The sequence below is a fragment of the Lontra canadensis genome, unplaced genomic scaffold, assembly GCF_010015895.1.
Source record: "Lontra canadensis isolate GAN:19392208 unplaced genomic scaffold, GSC_riverotter_1.0 scaffold1, whole genome shotgun sequence".
In the NCBI taxonomy this organism is placed as follows: Eukaryota; Metazoa; Chordata; class Mammalia; order Carnivora; family Mustelidae; genus Lontra; species Lontra canadensis.
Genome location: NW_022630995.1, coordinates 35,416,968 through 35,444,775, shown reverse-complemented (window position 1 = coordinate 35,444,775; position 27,808 = coordinate 35,416,968). Strand labels below are relative to the sequence as shown.

Here is a 27,808-nt window from a genome sequence, read left to right as displayed (position 1 = left end):
GTTTCAAAAGAGGAGCCCTGCAATGTCTATAATAGCCAAACTATGGAAAGTGCCTAGATGTCCATCAACAGATGAATGGATAAAGAAGATGTGGTATATATATATATATATATAATGGAATACTATGCCTCCATCAAAAGAAATGAAATCTTGCCATTTGCAATGACATGGTTGGAACTAGAGGGTATTATGCTGAGCGAAATAAATCAATCATAGACAAATATCATATGATCTTTCTGACATGAGGAATTTGAGAGGCGGGGCAGGGGGATATGGGGATAGGGAAGGAAAAAATGAAACAAGATGGGATCAGGAGAGAAACAAACCATAAGAGACTCTTAATCTCACAAAACAAACTGAGGGTTGCTGAGGGGAAGGGGTGTGTGAAGAGGGTGGTGGGGTTATGGACATTGGGGAGGGTATGTGCTATGGTGAGTGCTGTGAAGTGTGTAAGCCTGATGACTCACAGACCTGTACCCCCCGGGCAAATAATACATTATATGTTAATAAAAATAATTTTTTGTTGATTTGAAATCAAATTCAATGTGATATGATACATTATCACAATGAAGACAATGAGCAGGCAGGATATCAGTTCAAGCATCATCCTCTGTGATCTCTCCCCGCCCACACTCTTGCCTCCCCCAGGGGTACTGAAGTTCCCTCCCTGGTACCTTGCTGCCACTCTGCTCACATCTGTCATGGCTGTTAGCAATTAACCTGGGCCTCCCTCCTCTAGACTGCAAGATCCCAGAGGAGAAAGTTGTGTCTTGTGTGTTTTTGCAACCCCAGTTCAATAACCCACATCTAGCAAGGATATATATATATATAGAGAGAGAGAGAGAGATGTAGATGTATATCTGTATATATGAAACAGTTCTTTATGTGTTTATGTGTATATATTATATATACATATATTAATATTCTTACATATTATATGTTAATCTACATAATATATATATAATTGCTTGACCTTCATTTCAAGCATTTTTTAAGTTTTTCTTTTTTAGTAATCTCTACACCAAATGTGGGGCTCGAACTTGCGACTCCAAGATCAAGAGTCTCATGCTCTTCTGCCTGAGCTGGCCAGGCGCCCCTACAAGTACTTTTTTTTTAATTAACATATAATGTTTTATTTGCCCTGGGGGCACAGGTCTGTGAATCATCAGGCTTACACATTTCACAGCACTCACCATACACATACCCTCCCCAATGTCCATAACCCAGCCACCCCATCCCTCTCTTCCCACCCCACAGCAACCCTCAGTTTGTTTCATGAGATTAAAAGTCTATTATGGTTTGTCTCCCTCCCAATCCTACCTTGTTTCATTTTTCCCTCCCTACCCACCATGATCCCCTGCCCTGCTTCTCAAATGCCTCATATCAGAGAGATCATATGACAGTTGTCCTTCTTTGATTAACTTATTTCGCTCAGCATAGTACCCTCTAGTTCCATTCACGTCATTGCAAATAATATTTGGGGGGTTTTGATGGCTGCATAGTATTCTATGGTATGTATATACCACATCTTCATTTCTTTTTTTTTTTTTTTTATCAGCGGGGAGCCTGCTTCCCTTCCTCTCTCTGCCTGCCTCTCTGCCTACTTGTGATTTCTGTCTGTCAAAAAAAAAAAAAAAAAAGATTTCTATTTATTTATTTGCCAGGCAGAGAGGCAGGCAGAGAAAGCAGGGTGGGGGGAAACAGACTCCCTGCTGAGCAGAGAGCCTGATGTGGGACTCGATCCCAGGACTCTGAGATCATGACCCGAGCTGAAAGCAGAGGCTTAACGCACTAAGCCACCTAGGCACCCCTATACCACATCTTCTTTATCCATTCATCTGTTGGTGGACATCTAGGTTCTTTCCATAGTTTGGCTATCGTTGACATTGCTGCTGTAAACATTTAGGTGCATGTGCCCCTTCAGATCCCTACATTTATATGTTTAGGGTAAGTACCCAGTAGTGTGATTGATGGGTCAAAGTGTAGCTCTATTTACAACTTTTTTGAAGGAACCTCCATACATGTTTTCCCATGTGGCTGCACCATTCCCACCAACAGTGTAGGAGGGTTGCCCTTTCTCCACATCCTCGCCAACATCTGTTGTTTCCTGACTTGTTAATTTTAGCCATTTTGAGAGGTGTGAGGTAGTATCTCACTGTGGTTTTGATTTGTATTGCTCTGGTGCCGAGTGATGTGGAGCACTTTTTCATGTATCTGTTGACCGTCTGGATGTCTTCTTTGCAGAAATATCTCTTCTTGTCTTCTGCCCATTTCTTGATTGGATTATTTGTTCTTTGGGTGTTGAGTTTGATAAGTTCTTTATAGATTTTGGATACTAGCCCTTTATCTGATACGTCATTTGTGAATATTTTCTCCCATTCTCTCAGTTGTCTTTTGGTTTTGTTGACTGTTTCCTTCACTGTGCAAAAGCTTTTGATCTTGATGAAGTCCCGATAGTACATTTTTGCCCTTGCTTCCCTTGCTTTTGGTGATGTTTCTAGGAAGAAGTTGCTGTGGCTGAGGTCGAAGAGGTTGCTGCCTGTGTTCTCAAGGATTTTAATGGATTCCTTTCTCACATTGAGGTCTTTCATCCATTTTGAGTCTATATTTGCGTGTGGTGTAAGGAAATGGTCCAGTTTCATTCTTCCACAAGTGGCTGTCTAATTTTCCCAACACCATTTGTTAAAGAGACCGTCTTTTTTCCATTGGACATTCTTTCTTGCTTTGTCAAAGATTAGTTGACCATAGAGTTGAGGGTCCGTTTCTGGGCTCTATTCTGTTCCATTGATCTGTGTCTGTTTTTGTGCCAGTGCCATACTGTCATGATGATTATAGCTTTGTAATAGAGCTTGAAGTCTGGAATTGTGATGCCACCAACTTTGGTTTTCTTTCTCAACATTCCTCTGGCTATTCAGGGTCTTTTCTGGTTCCCTATAAATTTTAAGATTACTTGTTACATTTCTTCAGAAAAAAATTGATGTTATTTTGATAGGGATTGCATTAAATGTGTAGATTGCTCTAAATAGCATAGACATTTTCACAATATTTGTTCTTCCAATCCATGAGCATGGAATGTTTTTACACTTCTTTGTGTCTTCCTCAATTTCTTTCATGAGTACTTTATAGTTTTCTGAATACAGATTCTTTGCCTCTTTGGTTAGGTTTATTCCTAGGTATCTTATGGTTTTGGGGGCAATTATAAATGGGATTAACTCCTTAATTTCTCTTTCTTCTGTCTTAATGTTGGTGTGTACAAGTGCAACTGATTTCTGTGCATTGATTTTTATATCCTGACACTTTACTGAATTCCTGTATGAGTTATAGCAGTTTTGGAGTGGAGTCTTTTGGGTTTTCCACATAAAGTATCATATCATTTGCAAAGAGTAAGAGTTTGACTTCTTTGCCAATTCAGATGCCTTTTATTTCTTTTTGTTGTCTGATTGCTGAGGCTAGGACTTCTAGTACTATGTTGAATAGCAGTGGTGGTAATAGACATCCCTGCCGTGTTCCTGACCTTAGGGGAAAAGCTCTCAGTTTTTCCCACTGAGAATGGTATTCACTGTGGGTTTTTCATAGATGGTTTTGATGATATTGAGATATATACCTTCTATCCCTATACTGTGAAGAGTTTTGATCAAGAAAGGATGCTGTATTTTGTCAAATGCTTTTTCAGCATCTATTGAGAGTGTCATATAGTTCTTCTTCTTTCTTTTATTAATCTATCATATCACATTGATTGATTTGCAGATGTTGAACCAACCTTTCAGCCCAGGAATAAATTCCACATGGTCATGGTGAATAATCCTTTTAATGTACTGTTGGATCCTATTGGCTAGTATTTTGGTGAGAATTTTTGCATCAGTGTTCATCAAGGATGTTGGTCTATAATTCCCCTTTTTGATGGGGTCTTTGTCTGGTTTGGGGATCAAGGTAATACTGGCCTCATAAAATGAGTTTGGAAGTTTTCCTTCCATTTCTATTTTTTGGAACAGTTTCAGGAGAATAAGTATTAATTCTTTAAGTGTTTGGTAGAATTCCCCTGGGAAGCTGTCTGGAGCTGGGCTGTTGTTTGCTGGGAGATTTTTGATTACTGCTTCAATCTTCTTACTGGTTATGGATCTCTTCAGGTTTTCTATTTCTTCCTGGTTCAGTTTTGGTAATTTAAATTCTCTAGGAATGCATCCATTTCTTCCAGATTGTCAAATTTGCTGGCATATAGTTGCTCATAATATGTTCCTATAACTGTATTTCTTTGGTGTTGGTTGTGATCCCTCCTCTTTCCTTCATGATTTTATTAATTTGGGTCCCTCTCTTTTCTTTTTGATAAGTCTAGCCAGGGGTTTATCAGTCTTATTAATTCTTTCAAAGAACCAGCTCCTAGTTTCATTGATTTTTCTATTGTTTTTTTTATTTGTATTTCATTGATTTCTGCTCTGAGCATTATTATTTCTCTTCTCCTGCTGCGTTTAGGCTTTCTTTGCTATTCTTTCTCCAGCTCCTTTAGGTGTAGGGTTAGGTTGTATATTTGAGACCTTCCTTGTTTCTTGAGAAAGGCTTATATTGCTATATACTTTCCTCTCGGGACTGACTTTGCTGTGTCCCCAAAACTCTGAACAATTGTGTTTTCCTTTTCATTTGTTTCCATGTTTTCAATTCTTTTTTAATTTCCTGGTTGACCCATTCATTCTTTAGTAGGATACTCTTTAGCCTCCATGTATTTGAGTTCTTTTTTTTTTTTTAAGATTTTATTTATTCATTTGTCAGACAGAGATCACAAGTAGGTGGAGAGGCAGGCAGAGAGAGAGGAGGAAGCAGGCTCCCTGCTGAGCAGAGAGCCTGATGCGGGGCTCAATCCCAGGACCCTGGGATGATGACCTGAGCCGAAGGCAGAGGCTTTAACCCACTGAGCCACCCAGGTACCCCTGTATTTGAGTTCTTTCCAACTTTCCTCTTGTGATTGAGTTCTAGTTTCAAAGCTTTATGGTCCGAAAATATGCAGGGAATGATACCCAGTTAGGTACCAGTTGAGACCTGATTTGTGAACCAGGATTGATCTATTCTGGAGAATGTTCCATGTGCACTAGAGAAGAAAGTGTATTCTGTTGTTTTGGGATGGAATGTTCTAAATATATCTGTGATGTCCATCTGGTCCAGTGTGTCATTTAAAGCCTTTATTTCCTTGTTGATCTTTTGCTTAGATGAACTGTCCATTTCAGTGATGGGGGTGTTAAAGTCCCCTACTATTATTGTATTATTGCTGATGTGTTTCTTTGATTTTGTTATTAATCGGTTTATATAATTGGCTGCTCCCATGTTAGGAGCATAGATATTTAAAATTGTTAGATCTTCTTGTTGGACAGACCCTTTAAGTATGATATAGTGTCCTTCCTCATCTCTTACTGTAGTCCTTTGCTTAAAATCTAATTGATCTGATATAAGGATTGCCACCCCAGCTTTCTTCTGATGTCCATTAGCATGGTAAATTGTTTTCCACCCCCTCACTTTAAATATGGAGGTGTCTTTGGGTCTAAAATGAGTTTCTTGTGGACAGCATATTGATGGGTCTTGTTTTTTTATCCATTCTGATACCCTGTGTCTTTTAATTGGGGCATTTAGCCCATTTACATTCAGGGGAACTATTGAAAGATATTAATTTAGTGCCATTGTAGTATCTGTAAGGTGATTCTTACTGTATATTGTCTCTATTCCTTTCTGGCCTGTTACTTTTAGGCTCTCTCTTTGTCTAGAGGACCCTTCCAATATTTCTTGTAAGGATCGTTTGGTGTTCGCAAATTCTTTTAGTTTTGTTTGTCCTGGAAGATTTTTATCTCTCCTTCTATTTTCTTTCTTTTTTTTTTTTTTTATTTAGTTGACAGACAGAGATCATAAGTAGGCAGAGAGGCAGGCAGAGAGAGAGGAGGAAGTAGGCTTCCTGCTGAGCAGAGAGCCCAATGCAGGGCTCGATCCCAGGACCCTGAGATCACGACCTGAGCCGAAGGCAGAGGCTTTAACCCACTGAGCCACCCAGGTGCCCCATCTCCTTCTATTTTCAATGACAGCCTAGCTGGATATAGTATTCTTGGCTGTATATTTTTCTTGGTTAGTGCTCTGAATATATCAAGCCAGTCCCTTCCGGCCTGCCAGGTCTCTGTGGTTTGGTTTGCTGCCAATCTAATATTTCTACCATTGTATGTTACAGACCTCTTGTCCCAAGCTGCTTTCAGGATTTTTTCTTTGTCACTAAGACTTGTAACTTTTACCATTTGATGACGGGGTATTAACCTATTTTTATTGATTTCAAGGGGAGTTCTCTGTGTCTCCTGGATTTTGATGCTTGTTCCCTTTGTCAAATTAGGGAAATTCTCTGCTATAATTTGCTTCAATATACCTTCAGCCCTTCTCTCTCTTTCTTCTTCTTCTTCTGGGATCCCACTTATTCCAGTATTGTTTCATCTTATGGTATCACTTATCTCTTGAATTCTCCCCTTGTGGTCCAGTAGTTGTCTCTCTTTTGCCCAGCTTCTTTATTCTTTGGTCTTCTATATCACTAATTCTCTCTTCTGCCTCATTTATCCTAGCAGTAAGAGCCTCCATTTTTTATTGCACCTCTTTAATAGATTTTTTATTTCAACTTGGTTAGATTTTAGTTCTTTTATTTCTCCAGAAAGGGATTTTATTTCTCCAAAAAAGATTCTCTAGTATCTTCCATGCTTTTTTCAAGCCCAGCTAGCACCTTGATAATCATCATTCTGAACTCTTGTTCTGACATATTACTAATGTCTGTATTGATTAGGTCCCTAGCCATTGGTACTGCCTCTTGTTCTTTTTTCTGTGGTGAGTTTTTCCACCTTGTCATTTTATCCAGATAAGAATAGATGAATGAGAGAACAAAATACTAAAAGGGTAGCAATGCCCCAGAAAAATATACACTAAACAAATCACAAGAGACCTGAAACCGGGGAGAGAAGAAAGGGGGGGGAAAGAAAGGAAAAAAAAATATATATATATATATGTGTGTGTATATATATGTATACATATATATGTGTATATATATACATACATATATATGTGTGTGTGTGTGTATATATATATATATATATATATAATATTAGACTGGTGAATAGAACAGAGCCACACACTTGATTTTGGGTGTATTTTGGTCTGTTAAAAGAAACTACCTCCCAAAATTTTAAAGAAAGAGAAACTTATATATATATATAAAATAAGGGTAAAAATGATGAACGGATGGAATATGACTGTAAAGATGAAAATTTAAAAAGAGTCTAAAAAAGGAATTGGTAAGATAAGAAGTTGGTTGAGAAAAGAATTTTTAAAAAAGAGGATAGAATGTGATCAGGCTGGAGACTAGAATGAAGCCATGTGCTAGATTTAGGGTATATTTTGATCAATTAGAAGAAAATGTATCCCAAAATTTTAAAGAAAAAAAAAACTATATGTATACAAAAAATAAACCTAAATATAATGAAGGGATAAAATATGACTATAATAATGAAAATTTTAAAAGATTTTTAAAAAGGTATTGATAAGATAAAATAGTTAAAAAACATTAAAATATGAAAGAGGAAAAAATTTTTAAAATAGAATAAGAAAAAAATAAAATTTAAAAAATTTAACTTTGAAAGACTAAAGGATCATGGGGAAAAAGCCATGAATTGTATGTGTTGCTTTCCCCTAGCTCTGGGATTCTGCAGTTCTCATTGATGGGCGAACTTGGTCTTGCCTAGATGTTCTTACTGATCTCCTGAGGAAGGGGCCTGTTGCAGTGATTCTCAAATGTCTTTGCCTGAGGCAGAATTGTACCACCCTTGCCAGGGGCCAGGCTAAGCAGTCTGCTCAGTTTTGCTCTCGGGAGCTTTTGTTCCCTGAACATTTTCCATAGAGCTCTGGAGGACGGGAATGAAAATGGCGGCTTCCCAATCTCCCTGGGAGGAGCCAAGAGCTCAGGGCCCCACTCCTCAGTGAGCCCTCAGAGAAAAGCAGTCAGTCCCTCCCTTCTCCTTGGTCTCTGGCCACACTGCAAGCTCACCCAACCTGTGACTGAGCGTTTCTATCTCTGGTGCATGACCCTGTTTGGAGTCTCCAAACCCAGCAGATTCCTGCTGCATGCTCCTGTGCCGCTCCCCCAAGAGGAGGAAGGAGGGGTTCTCCCCGGCTCTGCCACTTGTGGGATCCCTGCTTGAGGAGCAGTGGCCTGACTGTGCCTTGGATCATGGTTTAAGGTAACCCTGATCTGAGAGCCCCCCTCATGGGACTCTGTCTCTACAGCCAGATTCCCCCCTCAGATACCTGGGAGCTCTGCCACACTCAGGTACCCCCAGTCTTTCTGTGACCCCGAGGGTCCTGAGACCACACTGTCCCTGCAAGTGTTCCACCCCCCGCTTAGCCACTGGAGCTACATCCCTCAGTGGAACAAACTTCCGAAAGTTCTGATTTTGTGCTCCATTGCTCCACCGCTTGCAGGGAGCCAGCCCCTCCCCCCGCAGTCTGTCTTCCCAAATGAAGCTTCACATTCACTTCTCCACACGTCCTGCCTTCCAGACAGTGGTTGATTTTCTGTTCCTAGAATTGCTGCTCTTCTTCTCTTCTATCTCCTGTTGAGTTTGTAGGTGTTCAGAATGGTTTGATAACTATCTAGCTGAACTCCTGGGACCTGATGATGTTTAGGTCTCCTACTCCTCCGCCATCTTGTTCCTCCCTCTACAAGTACTTTTAAGTACATTATTTCACTGAATCCTCAAAATAACCTTCCAAGGTAGATGGTATTCCATCCTCATTTTACAGATAAGGAAGGAAAGTTTAAATAAATTACCTGAGGGCACATAATTCATCAGTGAGGGCTCATATTTGAATTCAGAGTTGACAGCACAGGTGTTTTTACCCACGAGGCTAGAAGGGCTACAGCCAAATTTATTTAGCTTCTTCTGTTTGCACCTGTGTAACATTCATATTTGCTGTTTCATTTACCCTCACAAAGGATCCCAATGAAGTGTGGTTCTCATGTTAAAATTTTAAAAACTGAGGCCCCGGGGGCGTATGTCACTCACCCAAAGGCACCCAGTTAATAGGCAGTAAATCCAGCATTCCACCCAGCCTTGCCCCCACACCACCAAATCCCCTCAGTCCCAGCAGAACTGGCAACAGCCCCTCGTAAACATGATTAACGGGAAAACAAGATGACAGTTACGCTGACCCATTTCTTTTTTCAGGTTCAGTCATTTTTAGCATCCCTCAGTGGAGAGAAGCTGGAACTCTTAAAAAACGACCTGATTTCCATTAAAGACATCTTTGCAGCCAAAGAATTAGAGAATGAAGAGAGTCAAGAAGAACAAGGTAAAGGAAAATCATCAGTTAAACTGCCAAACAGGCGGTTCATAAAGACAACCCTTTGAACAGGGGGTGCTTTCATTCAAGAGCTCCTCCTCCTCGCTTCCAAAGTGCTCTGTGCACCTGCTCCATGACCGGAGCTGGCCACGGGGCTCTGTGGTCCCCTCGTTCTCCAGGTGAGCACTCCTGTGGGAGGTGTCTTCATCGCCCTGGTGGGAGCACAGCTCCTGGCACCCGGCAGGTGCGTATGAAACATGGGTACACAGAGCAGTGGAGAACGGGGCACACTGAGTATGGCCCTGTGATTGAAGTTTATGCCCTGATATCTAATTGTTTATCTGCATGCGGTGGGCAGGTCTCTCCATGGATTTCTTTGCATACTTTTCTTATTATTTTTAATGCCTATACTTAGGAATTAAGGTGTATTTGTAAGTGGCCTGCCCTCTGTCTCCAGCCACCCAGTGACAGGACCCCCAAGGAGACCAGGACCTGTTTCATGCCAAACAAGTCTTCCTTGAGAGGGGGGAAACCCGACTCCCTCTGCCTCCCCCACCCCCCAACATTGGTGCCCTGGCTCTCAAATAAACAAATAAAAATCTTAAAGAAAAAAATATCAAAGGTAATTTAAAAAAAAGAATTGCTTTAAGTTGCCCGTTTAGGAGCAGAATATAGCAAAACATTTGCCGTTGTACATGGAGAGTGATTTCTTACTGATGTCATCACCTAGCCATGCAAGCACGGTTGTTGGGGTTATGCTGACACACAAGGCAACCACGGGACACACAAGGCTGGCTTCTCCCAACTCCAAGGTCCATTTGAAACATGTGCACCACTCACTGGCCGCATGGCCTGCAACAAGTTATGTAACTTTTCTGAAACTCATTATCTGCACCTGTGAAATGGAGAAACGGATACATATTCCCAAGGGATATTGTGAGGCTCCAATTAGATAATGTATGTAAAGATGTATTTTACAGAGTTTGGCCCACAGAACAGCTCAAAAATGTTCACCAGTGTTGTTCTTTAAAGTGCTAAAACAATGCTGGGAAAACAGTAAAGGTAGGCTAAACTGTAGCTTTTCTTTATGATCATGCTTTCATCACCCAAATGCAGAGTAGTGACTGCACATGTTCATCCCCACCAAATAGCTGGAAGTGTTTTCTCCCCAAGTGTGTTGCACACCTTTATTTATTTTTTTAAAGATTTTATTTATTTATTTATTTATTTGTCAGAGAGAGAGAGAGAGACAACACAAATAGGCAGAGTGGCAGTCAGAGAAGCAGGCTCCCTGATGAGCAAGGAGCCGGATGCGGGACTCAATCCCGGGAGCCTGGGATCATGACCTGAGCTGAAGGAAGCAGCCTAACCAACTGAGCCACCCAGGCGTCCCTGCACACCTTTAATCAAAGCTCAAACACAAGGACTGAGGGCTTCAGTCTCGATGCTCAGGGCAAAATTATTCTAAGCATTTGCAAACTGTTATTGAAATACTATCTCCCACTTTAGTCTCCCGTACTGACCTTATGTGCCTTCCATCTAATGAGATTTATGCTCATGGCATCAAAATAGAAGGCTCAATTATACTGAAGAATAGAAAGAGGCTATTGGAGAGTAATGTTTTTGAGCATTTGTGTGTTTCTGCAAGAGTTCCAAAGCAGGACAGCCTTGCCTTTGTTTTAATAATGTGAAACTAAGACACAGGCTGTCAGAGTTCATACAGGTAATATTATGGGCCCAAGATGAACCAAGAGAGATGCCTGTTTTCCAGAGTAACGATCACCCAAAAAGATCCAGGTTATTTCTCTTTGGTTGCATGATGCCAGAGGTAGACCTGGATCCTATAGGGTGTGTCATTCAGAAAGGATAAGAAAAAGATTCCAGATTTCTCCTAACCTCAAAGTGATAGTGTTGCAGGTGCAAGTTAAAGCAGTACGCATCCCCAGCTAGCACAATTTCTTAGAGAGGAACCTTGATTCGATACTACTAGATGGAAAATGTTACTATATGCAGTGTGTTCCAGTCTTAATATGAGCTTCAGTAAATTGGGATTTTTTTCCCCTATAACCCCCCCCACAAAAAAAAAAAAAAAAAAAAAAAATATATATATATATATATATATATATATATATGATGAAGTCCTGAACACAATGCTTAGGAAATGGTTGATTTATCTCTCCATAAGTGAACCCTATTATCTCCCATAATATATCCATTTTCCCATAGGACATCTCCAGATTATCAAAACACTATTAATTTTAATTAACTTAATTTAATAAATAAATGTCAAACACATAAAGGATTACCAGGAGAAAAGAATAGCAGGGGTGTCATTAAATCAGTCCAATTATGATGGAGCATGACAGCTCCATCCAGGGGGAGGCATTATCTGAATGCCATAGAGAGGATTTCACCAGTGGGGGTGAGTGGAGAAGCCAGGAGGAAAACTCTGGGAGAAACCAAAGCATTCCATGCACTTTTTTTTTTTTTCCCCTTGTAAGCATTTACATTCCTAAAAGCCTCTTAACACCTAAATAATTCATTTGCAAGTCTTGGAAAAATGTATCCAACTGTCATTTTTAGATAAACTCAACCTTGGGCTCCTCTGTTTGATAGTGTTAGCTAATGATTTGCCTGTTTGTCTTTCCAGCAGCGTGTAATTTTATCACACTGCCATGGGTCTCTAATTTGGTTTACCACTATCGTGAAGAGGTTTTTAAAAGGCTATTTTCTATTTTTATTGCCTTGGTGAAGATCTGGACCATATGTACGAACCAAGTGCTGTAGTAATAGGTGTTCTTTGTGGCAACGTTATTTATCATCTGTTTTTACCCACTTCCATTTTTCTATGTAATTTTTTTCCCCTAAAATACGTGCTAAAAGTTATGTGTCCTTTTCTGTTTTCTAGAACAAAAAGCATTTAAAAGCTGGAGTGACACAAACTACTTGCATCCGAGTTTAGTGTTGATGATTCCCAGATATTTTTAATCTCCCTGTGTTTATATCTTTGTCGCCCATAACAATATAGTTAGATAAAACTTTAGTGTTTACAAAACACTTTCACATTTGCTGTATTATTTGATCTCTTACAGCAATGCTACAGCTGAGATGGGTGGGTTTTATTTTATTTTGCATTTTAAAGATTTTATTTATTTGAGAGAGCACAAGCAGGGGGGAAGGACAGAGGGAGAGGGAGAAGCAGGCTCCCCACTGAGCAGGGAGCCTGACGAGGGGCTCAATCCCAGGACCCTGAGATCACCACCCATGAGGGAGGCAGAGGCTTAACCAACTGAACCACTGAGGCGCCCCAATAGGTGGGTTTTATTATCCTAAATTTATAGGAAGACATGGAAGCTAAGAAGAACCATGACTAGCCCCAGGCCACAGATTCTCTGAATGCAGGAACTGGGGTAAAAACCCACACCTGCCACAATTAAGCCCGGGGCTCTTTCTGCCCTGCAGTATTACCTCCTACAGAATGAGAAAGACCAGGTAATTTGGAGCAAGACCTTAGTCAATGCCACCCAGGTGTGTCCCTGCCCCCTCTTACTTTGCCTTCCTAGAGAGGATGAGACCAAGACCTCTGCCCAGCAGAGAGAGGATCTCAGCTTTGTCTCTCTCTCTCTGACTCTCTAGCCCTCCATCTCTCCTTTTGTGCAAGTAGTTAATGTCTTCTCGTTCTTGAAGACTAGGTTCATGTATCACCTCCTCCAGGAAGCCTTCTTAACAACCCCTCTGAGGGTAAGATTCGGTGCACTCAGCACACTTACCTCTTTGGGTTATAATGACTGGCTAGTGTCAGCTTCATCCTGAACAAAGACACCCATCTCTCTCTCTCTCTCTGTCTCCATCCCCCACAAGGTACACACCTCCCCGCCCCTGCTGCGGCCACCCTGGCCTCCTTGCTGCCCCTGAGCAAGCCGGGCACACTCCCTCCCGGACTTCGAGTTGGCTGGACAGCTCTGCCCGCTCCCCATCTGGTGTTGCTCACCCCTCCCTTCGGGTCATTACTCAAATGGCATCTTGTCAGTTACCCTCTCGTTTCCCGACCGACCCCCAGCCGTCCCTGTTCCTCTGCCTCGGTTTATACTTCTCCATAAAACTTACCATCTGACATATGTGTTTTATTTCTCTATTCTGTTTATTAATCTGTCTCTCCCCCGAGAATATGCGGATTCTAGATGATGTGATGAAGCCCAGTGTTGTGAACAAAGACCTGCAGGTTACCCCTGGCTGTCTTCACAAGCTGCTAATTAGCCATTTTGTCTGTAAAATAGAAAAGAGCACATACACCCAAGCTAGATACGGGTTTTCTCACATGGCTTAGTTGTCCCTGAAGCTACTGCCTTCACCCACTGACATAAGCCAGAGTATTTTCAGATGATGTAATCAGGGCTGATGAAGGATGCTTTTATCTCCCCCCCACACACACAAACTGGTGGTGAACCCACTGTGCAATCAATTCTTCAGCACTTGGGCACTTTAAAAATGACTTAAACCCTCAGATACAAATGAGAAAAAGAAATAGAATTGTAATTTTTAAAAATCTCTCTCTATTGCCCACCAGTGATATCCATTTATTTTTATCTGAGGCTGTAGTATGCAGACCATGATCTGTGTGCTCTCTATATTATTCTATATGAACAATTTATCAACAAACTATTTAATAAATACTTATTTAATAAATACTTAGAATAAATAATGTTTGTTAAATATATACCAAGTATTTATTAAACATTTATGTTCCAGGCACTGTTACACACTCCGAATCCAGGAATGAGCAGAAGCAAATATCATGTCTGTCCTTAGGCAGCTTCCATCTGGAGGGAAGCATAGTAAGAAGTAGTATAGGGCCAACAGGTATCCCCAGAAACCTCGGGACATTTCTCCAGAGATGCAGTGTCATTACTTCTGACAGCATATGGTTTGTGGAGATGAGTTCAGCTAGCTAAGCACTGTGGCTCTGTGGCCGTAAAAGGGTGGTGTGGGTATTACTAGGGTTGCAGTGCTAAGCACAGCAATTCTCCAGGTCATAAATATATGGTTGTCCGGGTCTTCTAGACCTGAGCTACATCATTCATTTGTTCGTTCAGTCATTCGTTCAGCAGATAGCTACTGATTATGTACAGCTGCAAGCAAGACCGATCACTCCCTCCCTGTCCTCATGTGGCCTTCAGGCCAGCCTGAGGGTCCCCCCTCAGCTAGAGCTTCAAACAACACGAGCCTCGGGCAGCCCCTCGCATGGCGGCAGCGGCTGGCTGCCTGACTGTCGTCCTTCTAAGCGGGTGCTCCTAAGCTGCCCTCTGGCAGGCGGGGAGTGGGGGGGGGTGACTGTTGAGCCCCCCACTTTGACTCTGACTGCAGGCTGTAAGGTCAGGGGAACTGCCACATATTGAAGGATGAAAAAAAAAATCACGCTTCCGACTTCTGTCATTTTCTGTTTCCAGCCTCAGAGGAAAAGGGAGAAGAATTTGCTAGCACGCTTACAGAACTTCTCTTTGAATTACACGTCGCGGCCACGCCTGATAAGCTCAATAAGGTCAGCACTGTCTACATCAGAGTTTTTATTGTTGTTGCTCTTTTTAGGGTATTGGTTCTAAAAATTCAAGTGATCCACCTGAAATGGACAAACCCCAAGCCCCAAATGGCACACGAGGGGAGGAGAGTATGATGTCGGTGATTAAGATCCCCAGGGGCCACACAGTGAATTGTGATGGGAGGGAACATGCAACAGGTCACTAGTAATTACCCTGTGACCTTGAACAAGTCACTTCTCCTCAAGGTAGACTTGTATATCGGAGCTATGGGTATCTTCCGCAAAGGGGAAGAGGGGTGCAGGCTCACCAAAGGGCTTTTGCAAATTCCATCTTCCTTACCCCCGCGGGGGTGACGAGTCAGAATGAGGCAGAGAGAAGCCCATCAACCAGGTCAGCCACGCGTTTCCTCCCCAATACCCCACCCCTAATGCCGGTGCCACGCGGTGTCCTAGAACGATCCAGCCTTGTCACTCTGGCTGCTTCTAATTGTATGTTTTGTGAGTTAGTATAAGGTCTTGCGGTAGAGTTTCTTAATGAGGGCATTCATTATTAATTACTTAGAACTGCGTTCTTTTTCCTGTTCACTCTCTCTCTTTTTCCCTTCTCTTTAGCAAGCGGTAGGGAACACAGGTAACACTTATCAAGGCAGGTGAGGAAAGGGCAGGATGAGACAATGAGGGGGAGACATGAGTAATTTCTTTATCTCGGATAGAGGTCACCGATTCTGACAGGTCAGTGACTTGAACACAGCAGGGAAATTGCCTCATTCATCTCCGCGCAGCACCTGCCCCTGCTTGGGGAGAGAGAGAGAGAGAGACAGAATGTGTGTGTGTGTGTGTGTGTGTGTGTGTGTGTGTGCGCGCGCGCGCGCGCGCACGTGCGTGGATCCCGTGGTGCCTCCGAGGTGCCACTGGCTTGTTGACAAAAAGCAGGTGAGCTTGAAGAGGAGAAGCAAGTTTAACATAAACCCAGACATAGCTTGCACTTAAGCAAACAGCTTTAGGCTGTAATGATAAAAGGGGGATGAGCTGCCCTTTCTGGATGCAGGGAGTAACAGGGAAGGGAGGTCGCTCTGCTTGGTCACGTGAGCCGTAATGCCTTCGGCCACAGGTTGCTCTGCCTGTATTCGTGAAACAAAATTAGTGACAGAGCAGCCCCTGGTCTTCACAACGGCACCTCTCCTTCCCCTGAGTGACTGGGCAAGAGCTGAGCCATTCTTCATCCTCCCCGTGTCATACATTATTAGGTTCATGAAACATTAAGGGCTTCATGAGACATATCAAATGAGGAAATTTGCTTCAGCAATGACCCTGGCTAAATCTCTCGCCTGTGTGTATATATATATATATATATATATATATATAGAGAGAGAGAGAGAGAGAGAGAGAACGGTTATTCTTTTATAGTTGGTCATGAAAAGTGAAAAATATACTATCACTCTTTCAAGGTCACTGTCATTTTTATTCTTAATCCGTGTATCCTTTTACAGTGATCTCTGAAAAGGGTCCACAGTGTTCTCTCCATCCTTCCTTTCTGTTCTGGCCCCTTTCCTTACTTGAGAGTCACCAGAAAGCACCAACAAGGTGTTTTTAGGGAGACTAAGGATTTGCCTGCATCAACTTTTTGAAGGTTGTAGAATCACCCCAGAAGGTGGAGGGCAACATTAGTCTTGGGATTGGAATGTCTTAGTCTCCAGATTTGCATAACGAATAATTTGCTTTGGCTTGGTGGGGGCTTCACAGGCCATGAAGAAAGCTCATGACTGGGTAGAAGAAGATGAGGCCACGGTGTCCATAAATATGGCGGAACAGTCAGAGGAGAACACTGGAGAGGAAGAGACGGAAGAGAAACCAGAAAATCCTGAAGAAGACAAAAAGGAAGAAAGGAGAACTAAGACAGTTGAGGTACATTTATTGGAGCTTGGCCACCTGAAGAGCAGTAATATGCCTTTAATTTTATTAGCAGCCGAATTTCGAGTGAGGAGAAACCACTTCATTTTCATTTGCGCCCTGTTTCAACAGTATAGAAATATGAGGATTAATGTGATAAACACTAAAATTTCTCAATGCCAGGGCAGTTCGTGACTTAGCATAGATGTTGTTGTTTTCCTCCAGAGCTTTATGAGCTTTAATTTAAAGGAAAAAAATCTTCAAGAATATCATTGATTTATCATTAGGATAAAATTCCATCTGATATGCAAATTTGTAACTATAAAATGTCTTTATGCCCCATAAACTAATGAGGCAATTGAAGCTTTTTTCCCCCAAAAAATTTAATGGCCACAGTTTTTATTCTGTAGTTTAATAAATTAATGTGTGCATAATTTATAGCCTGCCTGTGTTCAAAAATGTGTAGTGACTTCATTTTTACATTGAATTTTCATTTTAGAGAAAATAAGTTTTTTTTTTTCCTTAAGATTTTATTTATTTATTTGTGAGGGAGAGAGAGTGAGTGGGAGGGAGAGGGAGAGAGACTCTGAAGCAGACTCCACGCTGAGTGCAGAGTCCAATGGGGGGCTTGATCCCACAACTGCGAAAGCGTGACCTGATCCAAAACCGAGAGTTGGGTACTTAACCGACCAAGGCTCCCAGGCACCCCCGGAAAGTAACTTTGTAAATTCAGTCACTGTAAAGAGAAATGGCCATTGAGGTTTCTTTATTTAGTCGCCCTTCCACAAGCATTTTTGAGCCCCTGCCTGGTGTGTGCCCAGAGTCTCTCTGAGAACTAGGGACATGGTTGTAAGGGTTGCCACATACCTGGGGGCCTGGCAATACTTCTTTTTTAGCACAGCATTTCTCCTTAGAAGAGTATCAGATATGCCCACTAACCTTTGGTTAAACTTTTCAGACCTTTTTTTTTTAAAGAATTATATATATATTTTTAACATTATAGGGTAGTTGTTGTTAAGTAAACTCTACCCCCAATGTGGGACTTGAACTCACGACTCTGTGATCAAGAGTCCCCTGCGCTATGGACTGAGCCACCCAGGCGCCCCCTATCACAGGATTTTGTTTTTGATTTTTTTTTTTATCTTTTTTTTTAATCTTTTTTTTTTTTGTAAAGATTTTATTTATTTATTTGACAGACAGAGACACCATGAGAGAGGGAACACAAGCAGGGGGAGAGGGAGAGGGAAGCAGGCTTCCCGTGCAGCAAGAAGCCCCACGTGGGACTCTATCCCAGGACCCTGGAATCATGACCTGAGCCGAAGGCATACGCTTAACAACTAAGCCACCCATGTGCCCACATCACAGGGTTTTTTAAAAAAGCTTCTGCTCCGTGGTTAATTGTCTTACTTGCATTTATCTGTTTCAGGAAGTGTATATGCTGTGCATCGAAAGTCTGGCAGAAGTAACAGCACGCTGTATCGAGCAGCTTCATAAAGTAGCAGAATTAATTCTTCATGGGCAAGAAGAGGAAAAACCAGCTCAGGACCAAGCAAGAGTTCTGATAAAGTAAATGTTACTTTTAATTCTTAGTTTCCGGTGTTATATATGTGTGCCATTCACACGCATGCCCCCTAGGCTGCTAAAGTTTTAAATTATAAGTCAACTAATTCCGTTGTTCTGTGGTCATCTTAAGAAATAGACTCTCTTAGGATTCACAGGATTCTTAGCTGAATCATGTTAGCAAGAATAATAATTAGGAATTATTTATGAAGAGGCTTAAGGAAAGACACACTAAAGCATTCAAGGGTAAGTGTTTATTTTCACAGATTGAAGTCTTAGAAGTACAGACTTTTAGGGGTAATTGCATTTTTTTTTTTTAAAGATTTTATTTATTTATTCGACAGAGAGATATCACAAGTAGACAGAGAGGCAGGCAGAGAGAGAGAGAGAGAGAGAGAGAGAGAGAGAAGCAGGCTCCCTGCTGAGCAGAGAGCCCGATGCGGGACTCGATCCCAGGACCCTGAGATCATGACCTGAGCCGAAGGCAGCGGCTTAACCCACTGAGCCACCCAGGCGCCCGGGTAATTGCATTTTTAACACACCACAAGAATAGAGAAAGAACATCTTTTAGTGTGACTTCTCAGCCAGCTTTGCAAAGATATTCAAACACACCCCTGCTGTTCCTAGGGACTGACACCAGCTCTGAATGCTGGCAAAGATGGTTGGTGATGTAAGCCAGTTCCCTGTGGATGGCATGTGTGTGCGTATGTGCCGTCATATGTTAGATTCTTCAACAAATAGGAGCCACTATGATTAGTTGATCTAGTGAAATAAAAATGTGTATCGATGTGGCTTTACATACATGAAAATAGTCGGTACGGAGCCTCTATGAAAACAGTTGGTATGGAGCTAAAAAACAAGCCATTAACTTTACGCTCATGGCTTTATGCATGATATAGAAAATTAGCACGAATCCAAACACCTTCTCGTTACTACACAGACACAGGAATTAAAATAGAGCCTTCTAAAAATATATGGATACACACACACACACACACACACACGCATCGCAACACCCCCATTCACTTTGCTAGCTGACTCGTCTTTGCTTATGACTGCATTTGGCATCGTCGATTGGGGAGCAGATGTTTCAACAAAGAACTTTCCAGAAGGGGCGCCTGGGTGGCTCAGTGGGTTAAAGCCTCTGCCTTCGGCTCAGGTCATGGTCCCAGGGTCCTGGGATCGAGCCCCATGTTGGGCTCTCTGCTCAGCAGGGAGCCTGCTTCCTCCTCTCTCTCTGCCTGCCTCTCTGCCTCCTTGTGATCTCTGTCAAATAAATAGATAAACTCTTAAAAAAAAAAAAAAGAACCTTCCAGAAAGTCAGTATTAGCAACTCTGTGCTGCTGGTAGATTGCTCCTCACTTGTAAGTTTGTGTCACTGAGTCTAGATGTTCTTACCTAAACATATGAAAATCAAAGATATTAGAAGAGCTACGAAATCCTGCACTTAATAGACTTAGAAAAAATATGTACTTAGTGTATAGAAGGAAGAGGAAAGGGAAAATTAGGAGAAGTTTCAAATAGAGAGGAAAACCTCTAAGTGCTCTTTATATGTGTGTGGTACTTGTTTGTAAAGGGAGAGTGTTCAGAAGTCCCCATGTTTGTATAGTTGGACCTTACTCTTAGCACCTCTGATTTCCAGTCCAGATTATCCCAACCCTGCCAAGCTGCGCCAAGCAAAAGCTAACAAGACCTCACATTTGTCTATATGAGAAGTGCCTTTCCACCCATCTGCCCAAGAACATAGACAAAATGGCTCTGGGCTATCCCTGGACCTTACTCCTGACCCTTTCTGCAGATAAGTTTTGGATGGATAGATGATGGATGGATGGATGGATGGATGGATGGATGGATGGGATGGTGGACAGATAGAGCTCAACAAACCAAAAAACATGACTTAGAACCCCTATTTATCAAAACAAAGCTTAGCTCTACCGATTTCACTATATCTTTTAAAATATAAGATTCTTGACTTGGAGTTACTGTTTTTCTAACAGCATTTTAACCACTATTCATAAAAGTCATATATACAAATTATAAAAGAAAACAAATATTCACATCGTTACGTTAACTGGGTTGTTTTCAGTTTTTGTCATCAAAGCAATATTTGCTAAATATTGCACCTGTCTTGCATTATTTTCTTGGGGAAAATCCTTACAAGTCAAATGGCTAGAATGAACTTGGGAGTTTTGATATAAGTCTTAAGAACAGATTTTATAGAAACTTTATTATAAGGCATCTAATAAAAAATGTAATCAAGAAATCAAGAGACATCTGAATTTGAATCCCAGCTCTATCCCAGCATGTCCTAAGCAAGTTATTTAACCTTCTTAGGGTGCCTGGCTGACTCAGTCCTTAGAGCATGCAACTGGATCTCAGGGTCATGAGTTCAAGCCCCATGTTGGGCACAGGACCTATTTAAAAAAAAAAAAAAAAAGTTGCTTAGCTTTCTTAAGCGCCAGTTTTATCATCTATAAAATGGGGATATTAATGTAATCCATAAGGTCGCTATGAGGATTAAATATGATTACTCATATTAAAGTACTTAATGGGGCACCTGGGTGGCTCAGTCAGTTAAGCATCTGCCTTCGGCTCAGGTCATGATCCCAGGGTCCTGGGATTGAGCCCTGTGTCAGCTCCCTGCTCAGTGGAGAGCCTCCTTCTCCCACTCCCTCTGTCAAATAAATCAATAAAAGCTTAAAAAAAAAAAAAAAGTACTTGACATAGTACCTCAGTGAATGCTCATTATTATTTCAAAATGACCAGAAAGCGAGAGAAAATTCACTTGGCAAGAGGCTTACACTGCTAAACATATGGTGCTCAAGCCTCAAATTTTCCTGCACGTGCTTTTGATTCTAAAAAGAGGTAGGGTGAATTAGGCAATTATTCCTTAACTACACATGCCGAGGAAACCAGGATTCGATTCAAGGGTGATCGTGAGTCATGGAAGATTGTTGGGGAACACATTTCCACAAAACACCTTCAAATTTGTGTGTGTTCTTTTAAATGGAATATGGTATCAATACCAGCCATTGTCTTGAGGGTTAAATTATTTTATCTGATGGAAAGTCCCCCAAAACCACTTTTTTTTTCCTTTCAGATTAACTACTGCGATGTGTAAAGAAGTGGCCTCCTTATCAAAGAAGTTTATGAATTTTTTAACCACTGTTGGGGTAAGTGTCTAATACTGATTCTTTCTCCCACCCTTTATGGAAGCTGGGTCTGTGAGGAAGTGTGAGGAGACGTGCAGGAGGCCTTCTCTGAGAGCTCCGTATACAGACACTACACCATGATGTCTCCCGAAACCAGGCCAGGAGCACCTTCTGTCAGGACAGGTAGTCTAGGGCTCTGACCTGACTGGGTTCTAGTCCTGACCCTGCCATCTCCAACTTACAAGATATTAGGTGGGTTTTGAAACATCTGTGGGCCTAATTTTCTTTATTTGTTTAAAAAGAAGTCAGGGGTGCCTGTGTGGTTCAATCAGTTAAGCGTCTACCTTTGGCTTAAGTCATGATCCTGGGGTCCTAGGATCAAGTCCCGAGTCGGGCTCCTGGCTCAGCAGAGAGTCTGCTTCTCTGTCTCCCTCTGCTCCTCCGCCCGGCTGGTACTCTCTCTCAAATAAATAAACAAATGGAAGCCAAATGAAAGTTCCTTTCATTAATTAATACCTGTGATCCAATTCAAAAATCTCTACTAGAATAATTTTGAATATTCGCATTCACTGTTGTCCTCAGAACCTGGCGTATGGACGCCACCCAAGGTGAGAGGTTTCTTTATTATTTCACTTGAAGTGGAACCAAAATAAAAGACTTACCAATGCAAGTAGTGTCTCTGTTCCACAGGGAACGACTTTGAAAAGGCTCCTTGTAACCCGTGACATCCGCAATGACCCTCTCTCCCAGGAAGGGCCCATTCTGATGTCCTGGAGGGCAGGACTGCACTGTATCTCTCTGGGAGGACTCAGTTCAGCCTTTAAGAGGAAGGAACAGAAACGAGCTCTACATAATCGACCAGGAAAGGGACTTTATTAAAGGCAGTGGAGGAAAGTGACCCTCTGGGGGGACTCAGTGGCAGAATACATATTCCCTCTCCAAAGTCTCACCATTCACGTGACTCAGTTGTAGTATTTCCCAGACCTCGTGTCTTTCCATTCATATATGGGGTTCCCGGCTGAGAAGGCTGCAGGACTCAGTAGTGTGGGTCACAGGTCCTCTTGGTATCGCCTGTAGTGACTGGGGACGGGATGTTATCATGCAGACCTAGCTGGCTGTTGAGGTTCACTTCCCCACTCCACCCCCGCCAAGGCCAAGGGCAGTCCTCAAAAGAAGTAGAAATGACTATACACCTGTCAGCAGGGAAGCGACTCAATTAATTAGGGCTGAATCATCTACTACCTATTCACTCTGTCGTCAAGGAATCTGGTTGGCTTCTCCTATTTCGCAAAACCTGAGCTTTCGTTCTTGTAGAATTTGGGGGCTTCCGCAGTGAGAGCTTCACTGTATGTAGGCAGAGTGATGGGCAGGAGAGAGAAGTTCATGGATATGATAGGCGTGATCAAACGCATTCATGTGCTCAGTGTTGTCTGAGTAACTGGCCCCTGTGGGCTGTGGGGTGAGACTGCCAAGTTTAACAGAAATGTGTGAGGTCTTAATCAGGACGAGACGGCCTCAACCACCCGGCTTCCCAAGGCTCTCTGTACCCTCTGCTTGCTCTTCCCCCAGTTCTGGAGGTGGGAATCTGGAGCCCGAAGGGATGACTGATGCCCCCAGCCCTCTCAACTGATCTCTCACATCCCAGGTGGCCGCCCATCGGACAGGTGGCCAACTGTTGGTTTCTCTTTGGCCATCTAGCGGTGTTGTGTGTGTGTGTGTGTGTGTGTGTTTGTGAGAGAGAGAGAGATATGGTTTCTCTGACTTGTGGACATCCTTTTATTTACAGTCATGGGTAGTGTTCAGATGTTGCTTCCCATTTCTTTTGACCTGTTGTCTTCCAGTACAGTACACATCACCCAAAGAACTTGTTAAAACGCAAGTTCTGAGCCCATTGGCCGGGGATGAGGACTGAGATTCTGCATAGTACATTCTGAGTAGTGAGGCTCTAGCAACTGGGTGTGCACTTGCGCTTACACCCATGTACACACGTATATTGTACATGTGTACTGGTGTTTCTGCACACAAAATCCAGAAGACACAGGTTACCGCTTTGGAGAAAGAAAAGGCTAGAGCTAAACAGAGTTTACTGAAATGTCATCCCGTCACTGCAACACCCCCAATCTTGTGCTGGGATGAATCATGGATATCAGGTTTCTGTTCTCTGAAACAGCCATTATTCATAACTTGAAGTTAATGAGTCGCTCTCCAGACTCCATTTAAATGGCTTGCACATCTCATTGATTCTGAAAACCAATGTCATTTTATTGCCCTCATTTTGATTATATTTTAAAGGTTTATTGATAATCAAATAAACATGAAAGCAGATACCATAATGGATTTTCTGGTTAGTTACTGAAATGACTGGGTTTTTAACAAGTGTTTCCCCAAGACTCCATTGTGGTTTCCCCAGTAAGGTATTACTTTGCCCTCAGTAGAGCAGTGTTGATGGAAATTTGCTGCTCTGAAAAGATATATTTAATCTATATACTTTTGTTTACCATAAAGTCTCCTGGGTACAGTAAGGAAAACCAGCCTATTAAACTTGCCCTCTCTCTTTCCAGTCTCTTGAATTATTTATTGTCTAAGAGTAGAGTGAACGCTTAGAGAAGACTGTTGATTGATAGACTAATAGTGAAAATAATAATAATGATAGTAGCTCTAGCTCTCACTTTTTGGACACCTACTTAACATCAGGCTTTACATATACTCATGGTTTGCAAATTGGAATCTGCAGATCTGTCTGGAAGTGATATTGAAGAATGGTTAATTTCAGGGCGCCTGGGTGGCTCATTCAGTTAGGCGGCAGACTCTTGATTTCAGGTCAGATCATGATCTCAGGTCCTGGGATGCACCCCCATGTAGGGCTCTGCACTCAACTGGGAGTCAGCTTGAGGGTTTTCTGTATTCTGCTCCCTCTGCCCCTCCCTGCTGCTGGTGCACAAGAGAGAGCATGATTTCTCCCTTTCCCTCTCTCTCTAAAATAAATAAATAAATCTTTTTATTTTAAAAAAAGAAGAATTAAGGGGCACCTGGGTGCCTCAGTCATTAAGTGGCTGCCTTTGGCTCAGGTCATGATCCCAGGGTCTTGGGATCAAGACCCACACCGGGCTCCCTACTCAGGGGGAAGCCTGCTCCCCCCTCTCCCACTCCCCCTTCTTGTGTTCCCTCTCTCATTGTGTCTCTCTCTGTCAAGTAAATAAATAAATAAAATCTTTAAAAAGAAAAAAAAAAGGAATTAAGAAAAAGATCATTTTAAAAAAGAATATGTTATTTTTGCTGCTAATCTGGAAAATATACCCTATAACAAAATACCCATCTTTGCATTTAAAACAAGAAAGAAAATAAGGCTACGGACTGGGGCTGGGACTAGATGGGTCAGTAAGGTACTTAACTCACCTGCAAAATTTTAAAAATTACCCCGCCCCACACAAAGAAACAACATCAGTCATCCAGATAGATATTCTGATGTAAAATTTAAGAAATGAAAATGAATGCAAAAAGATCATGATAAACAAAACAGCAACATTTACAGTAGAGACTGTGCTTGTAGGACTCAGCCTCACTCACCCTCTATAATCCCAGATGGGCTACAAGCTTTCGATAGTTAAAAACATCTGTGTTTAAATTTCTAGCTGTGTGACCTTAAACAAGTTCCTCAACCTTCCTGATTCCTAGTTTCTCATTTCTAAATTACGGTTATCACGGTACCTCCCTACCTACTAGGATTCCTGTCAAAATTAAATGAGAAGCCTGGCCTATAATAAGCAGCCTGCGTCTCCTCGCCTTCCTCTTTAAGAGATCCCTCGACAAAGCCAGCATACGACATTTCACATGGCAAGCCTTATAGTAGGAGCACCTAATCTGTCAATTTCTTTCTTTTGATTCCACAGAGCGACAAGAAGGCCGAGGTCCTTAACCCCATGATCAATAGCGTCTTGTTAGAGGTAAGTGGCCCCCAGAGAGAAAGTGCTTCTGAATCAAAGCAAATGTTACAGCTACTTTTTTTTTGTCCTTTTCCCAGGCAGTGAGTGTTATTGCAATTCTAAATCTTACCATCAACAGCCTTTTTTTGAGTACATGTGTGTAGCCCAACCAGCTGTTAAGCCATGGGGTGAAACAACAATCCCTAATTTTCAAGAATTCCTGATTATAAAGAGAAAACGCTAAGCTTGCATGTTATTTCTGTTCCTGTTTCCTCCGGCAGAAGCACATTTCTACTACCAAGTTTCACACCAGATTTAACACTCTGATTAGTGGCTGCAACGAGGGCTTCTTGCTTGATGATTTCTGTAAAAATGGGCGCTTCTCCTCATGCGTGAGAACCTGTGGTGTAGCTGGGTCTAAGCTTCAGAGTAGCCGGGTCAGCGTCTGCCTGTTGAGTGACCGGAGGCTCTGTCCTCAGAGACCACTCGCTCACTCCATGGCCTGCCAGCTCACCAGGACTGAGTAACACTGCTATGAAGCTGTCCGTAGACCACTGGGGTCTTGCCAGAAGTAGTGACATAAGAGAGAAGAAAATAGGCCTGGGAGGTGTCATTCTTGCAGTGTTCCACCTGTGCTGGTGGAGGAAAACCTTCCATGACAGGCCTCACTCTAAGGAACTGGCCCATCTGTAGCCCCAGGGCACCCAGCTGAAACCATGGGTGTTAAGGGGTGAAGTTTGAACGTGAGCAAGGCATATCCAGCAGTTTTTTTGTATACGCTGAAGTTGCCTGTTAGTTGCAGCGTTTGGAAATTACCAAATGTAAGTCAGGGAAGGCTCCCTCTATCCTTATAGTGACATCTGTGGGAATTGGCCTTAATGTTAAGGAAAACTACCAAGATACAAATATAACAAAGCAGTGGCATCAAGTGTCACCATTTGGGACACTGCCATGTGGTGGGGGGTGAGGTCAACTAGCAGGGACAAGGAGCCGGAGGGGAAGGCTCTGGGGGACCCAGCTAAGAGGAAGGCCAGGCAGTCAGAGGCAGACTGTGGAACAAGAATATATCTCCCCCGGCCACCCAGAAGGCATCAGCCAATTAATTTACTATGTCAGTCGTGAAGAATACGTGGTCAAGTGTTGATTCATTTCCCCGGCGGGAGTTTTCTTATGACTTAGTGACCTGAAACATTAATTGGCCTCTCTGTCCACTGCTGTACATTAGGGTACCACCGAACACGAATGGCAACACCAAATAGCCAAGCCAAGTAGAAAAGACTGACATGAGCGGGAGGACAGCCTTCAGGGACTGGCCATGAATAATTGCGCCATAATATCTCCAGCTCCCTTTATGCATCCCACGCTCTAGCCCACACTAGGGCTTCCTGCACCCTATGCTTTTGTGTTATTTCAGGACAGTGGGCTTGGACTGGGAGAAGGATGGGCAAGACCAGACATACTGGGTCATGAATGCACACATATTCATGTACCCTCCAAATCGATGGAAATGATTTGCCTCGCGTGGAGTAAATTCTCTCTGTTAGAGAGCTGAATGCATTCCATCCAAAGGAGCAGGTTTACATTTGCTTTAAGCACCAGCATTAAGGGGAGCATATTATAAGAGATTCTGAGGTTTGAAGAGAGGGACCGTTATCAGGAGGGAGGAATTGTCAGGACTGAACCCTGAAGGCAGCGCTTCAAGCACGTGTCTCCCTCCTCTCAGGGCTGCAACAGCACCACGTACATCCAGGACGCCCTCCAGCTGCTGCTGCCTGTGCTGCAGGTCTCACACCTCCAGACGGCTGGCTCAGAAGCACAGCCAGGACCTGGCCAGACTCCATCCAGTTAAAGAGGGTGGGCAGGCCACATGGCTTCAAGATGTACCAGATGTTTTCTCCACATCTGGCCCCAGACGCCCCTTGGAGGACTCCACGAGCAATTTTGCACGGACAGTATGGAGAATGCAAGTTGAAAGAAAGCATCCTGTCTCTTACTGTATATGGTGGTTTTACAAATAATTGTGTTTTCTTTACGTTAATTTAAATTTACATGGCTTTATATTGATACCTGCCCTTCATTTGAAGTTCATTCACCAGTATTCATTTCTGTTTTCCTGGCCAAGCATGTTATATTGAGAAATTCACAGGCAGATCCTAGACTTCTTTTTTTTAATCCTTTAATTTCCCACCTTTAACTTCCCGTTCTTTATGTATTACTTTAAATCAGTTCTTATACTGAACTTAGTTTTGTTATATAAATATCATAGGTAAAGATAACACTATTTACAGATATTACCTATTATGGTAAAAGAGAAAAAGTATCTCTTTATAGTAACTCATTCTGAAAACAAGCTTTCATTGAGCTCTACTGTGTGCTCACAATAGGAACATGATCTCAACCCAGTA

General features: G+C 42.3%; 1 protein-coding gene across 3 annotated transcripts in view; it reads left to right on the top strand.

Annotated features, from left to right (window-relative positions):
* Positions 1 to 27,467, top strand: part of FAM114A1 (family with sequence similarity 114 member A1) — a 72,833-nt gene extending 45,366 nt beyond the window's left edge. For all 3 annotated transcript variants that reach the window (XM_032853412.1, XM_032853431.1, XM_032853421.1), the window contains 7 exons: positions 9,228 to 9,351; positions 14,790 to 14,881; positions 16,622 to 16,783; positions 18,195 to 18,334; positions 21,429 to 21,501; positions 25,371 to 25,424; positions 27,127 to 27,467. In XM_032853412.1, the coding sequence (XP_032709303.1) occupies positions 9,228 to 9,351; positions 14,790 to 14,881; positions 16,622 to 16,783; positions 18,195 to 18,334; positions 21,429 to 21,501; positions 25,371 to 25,424; positions 27,127 to 27,252 (771 nt within the window). In that variant the 3' untranslated portion in view covers positions 27,253 to 27,467. The remainder of the gene's footprint in view (positions 1 to 9,227; positions 9,352 to 14,789; positions 14,882 to 16,621; positions 16,784 to 18,194; positions 18,335 to 21,428; positions 21,502 to 25,370; positions 25,425 to 27,126) is intronic.
* The last annotated feature ends 341 nt before the right edge of the window (positions 27,468 to 27,808 follow it).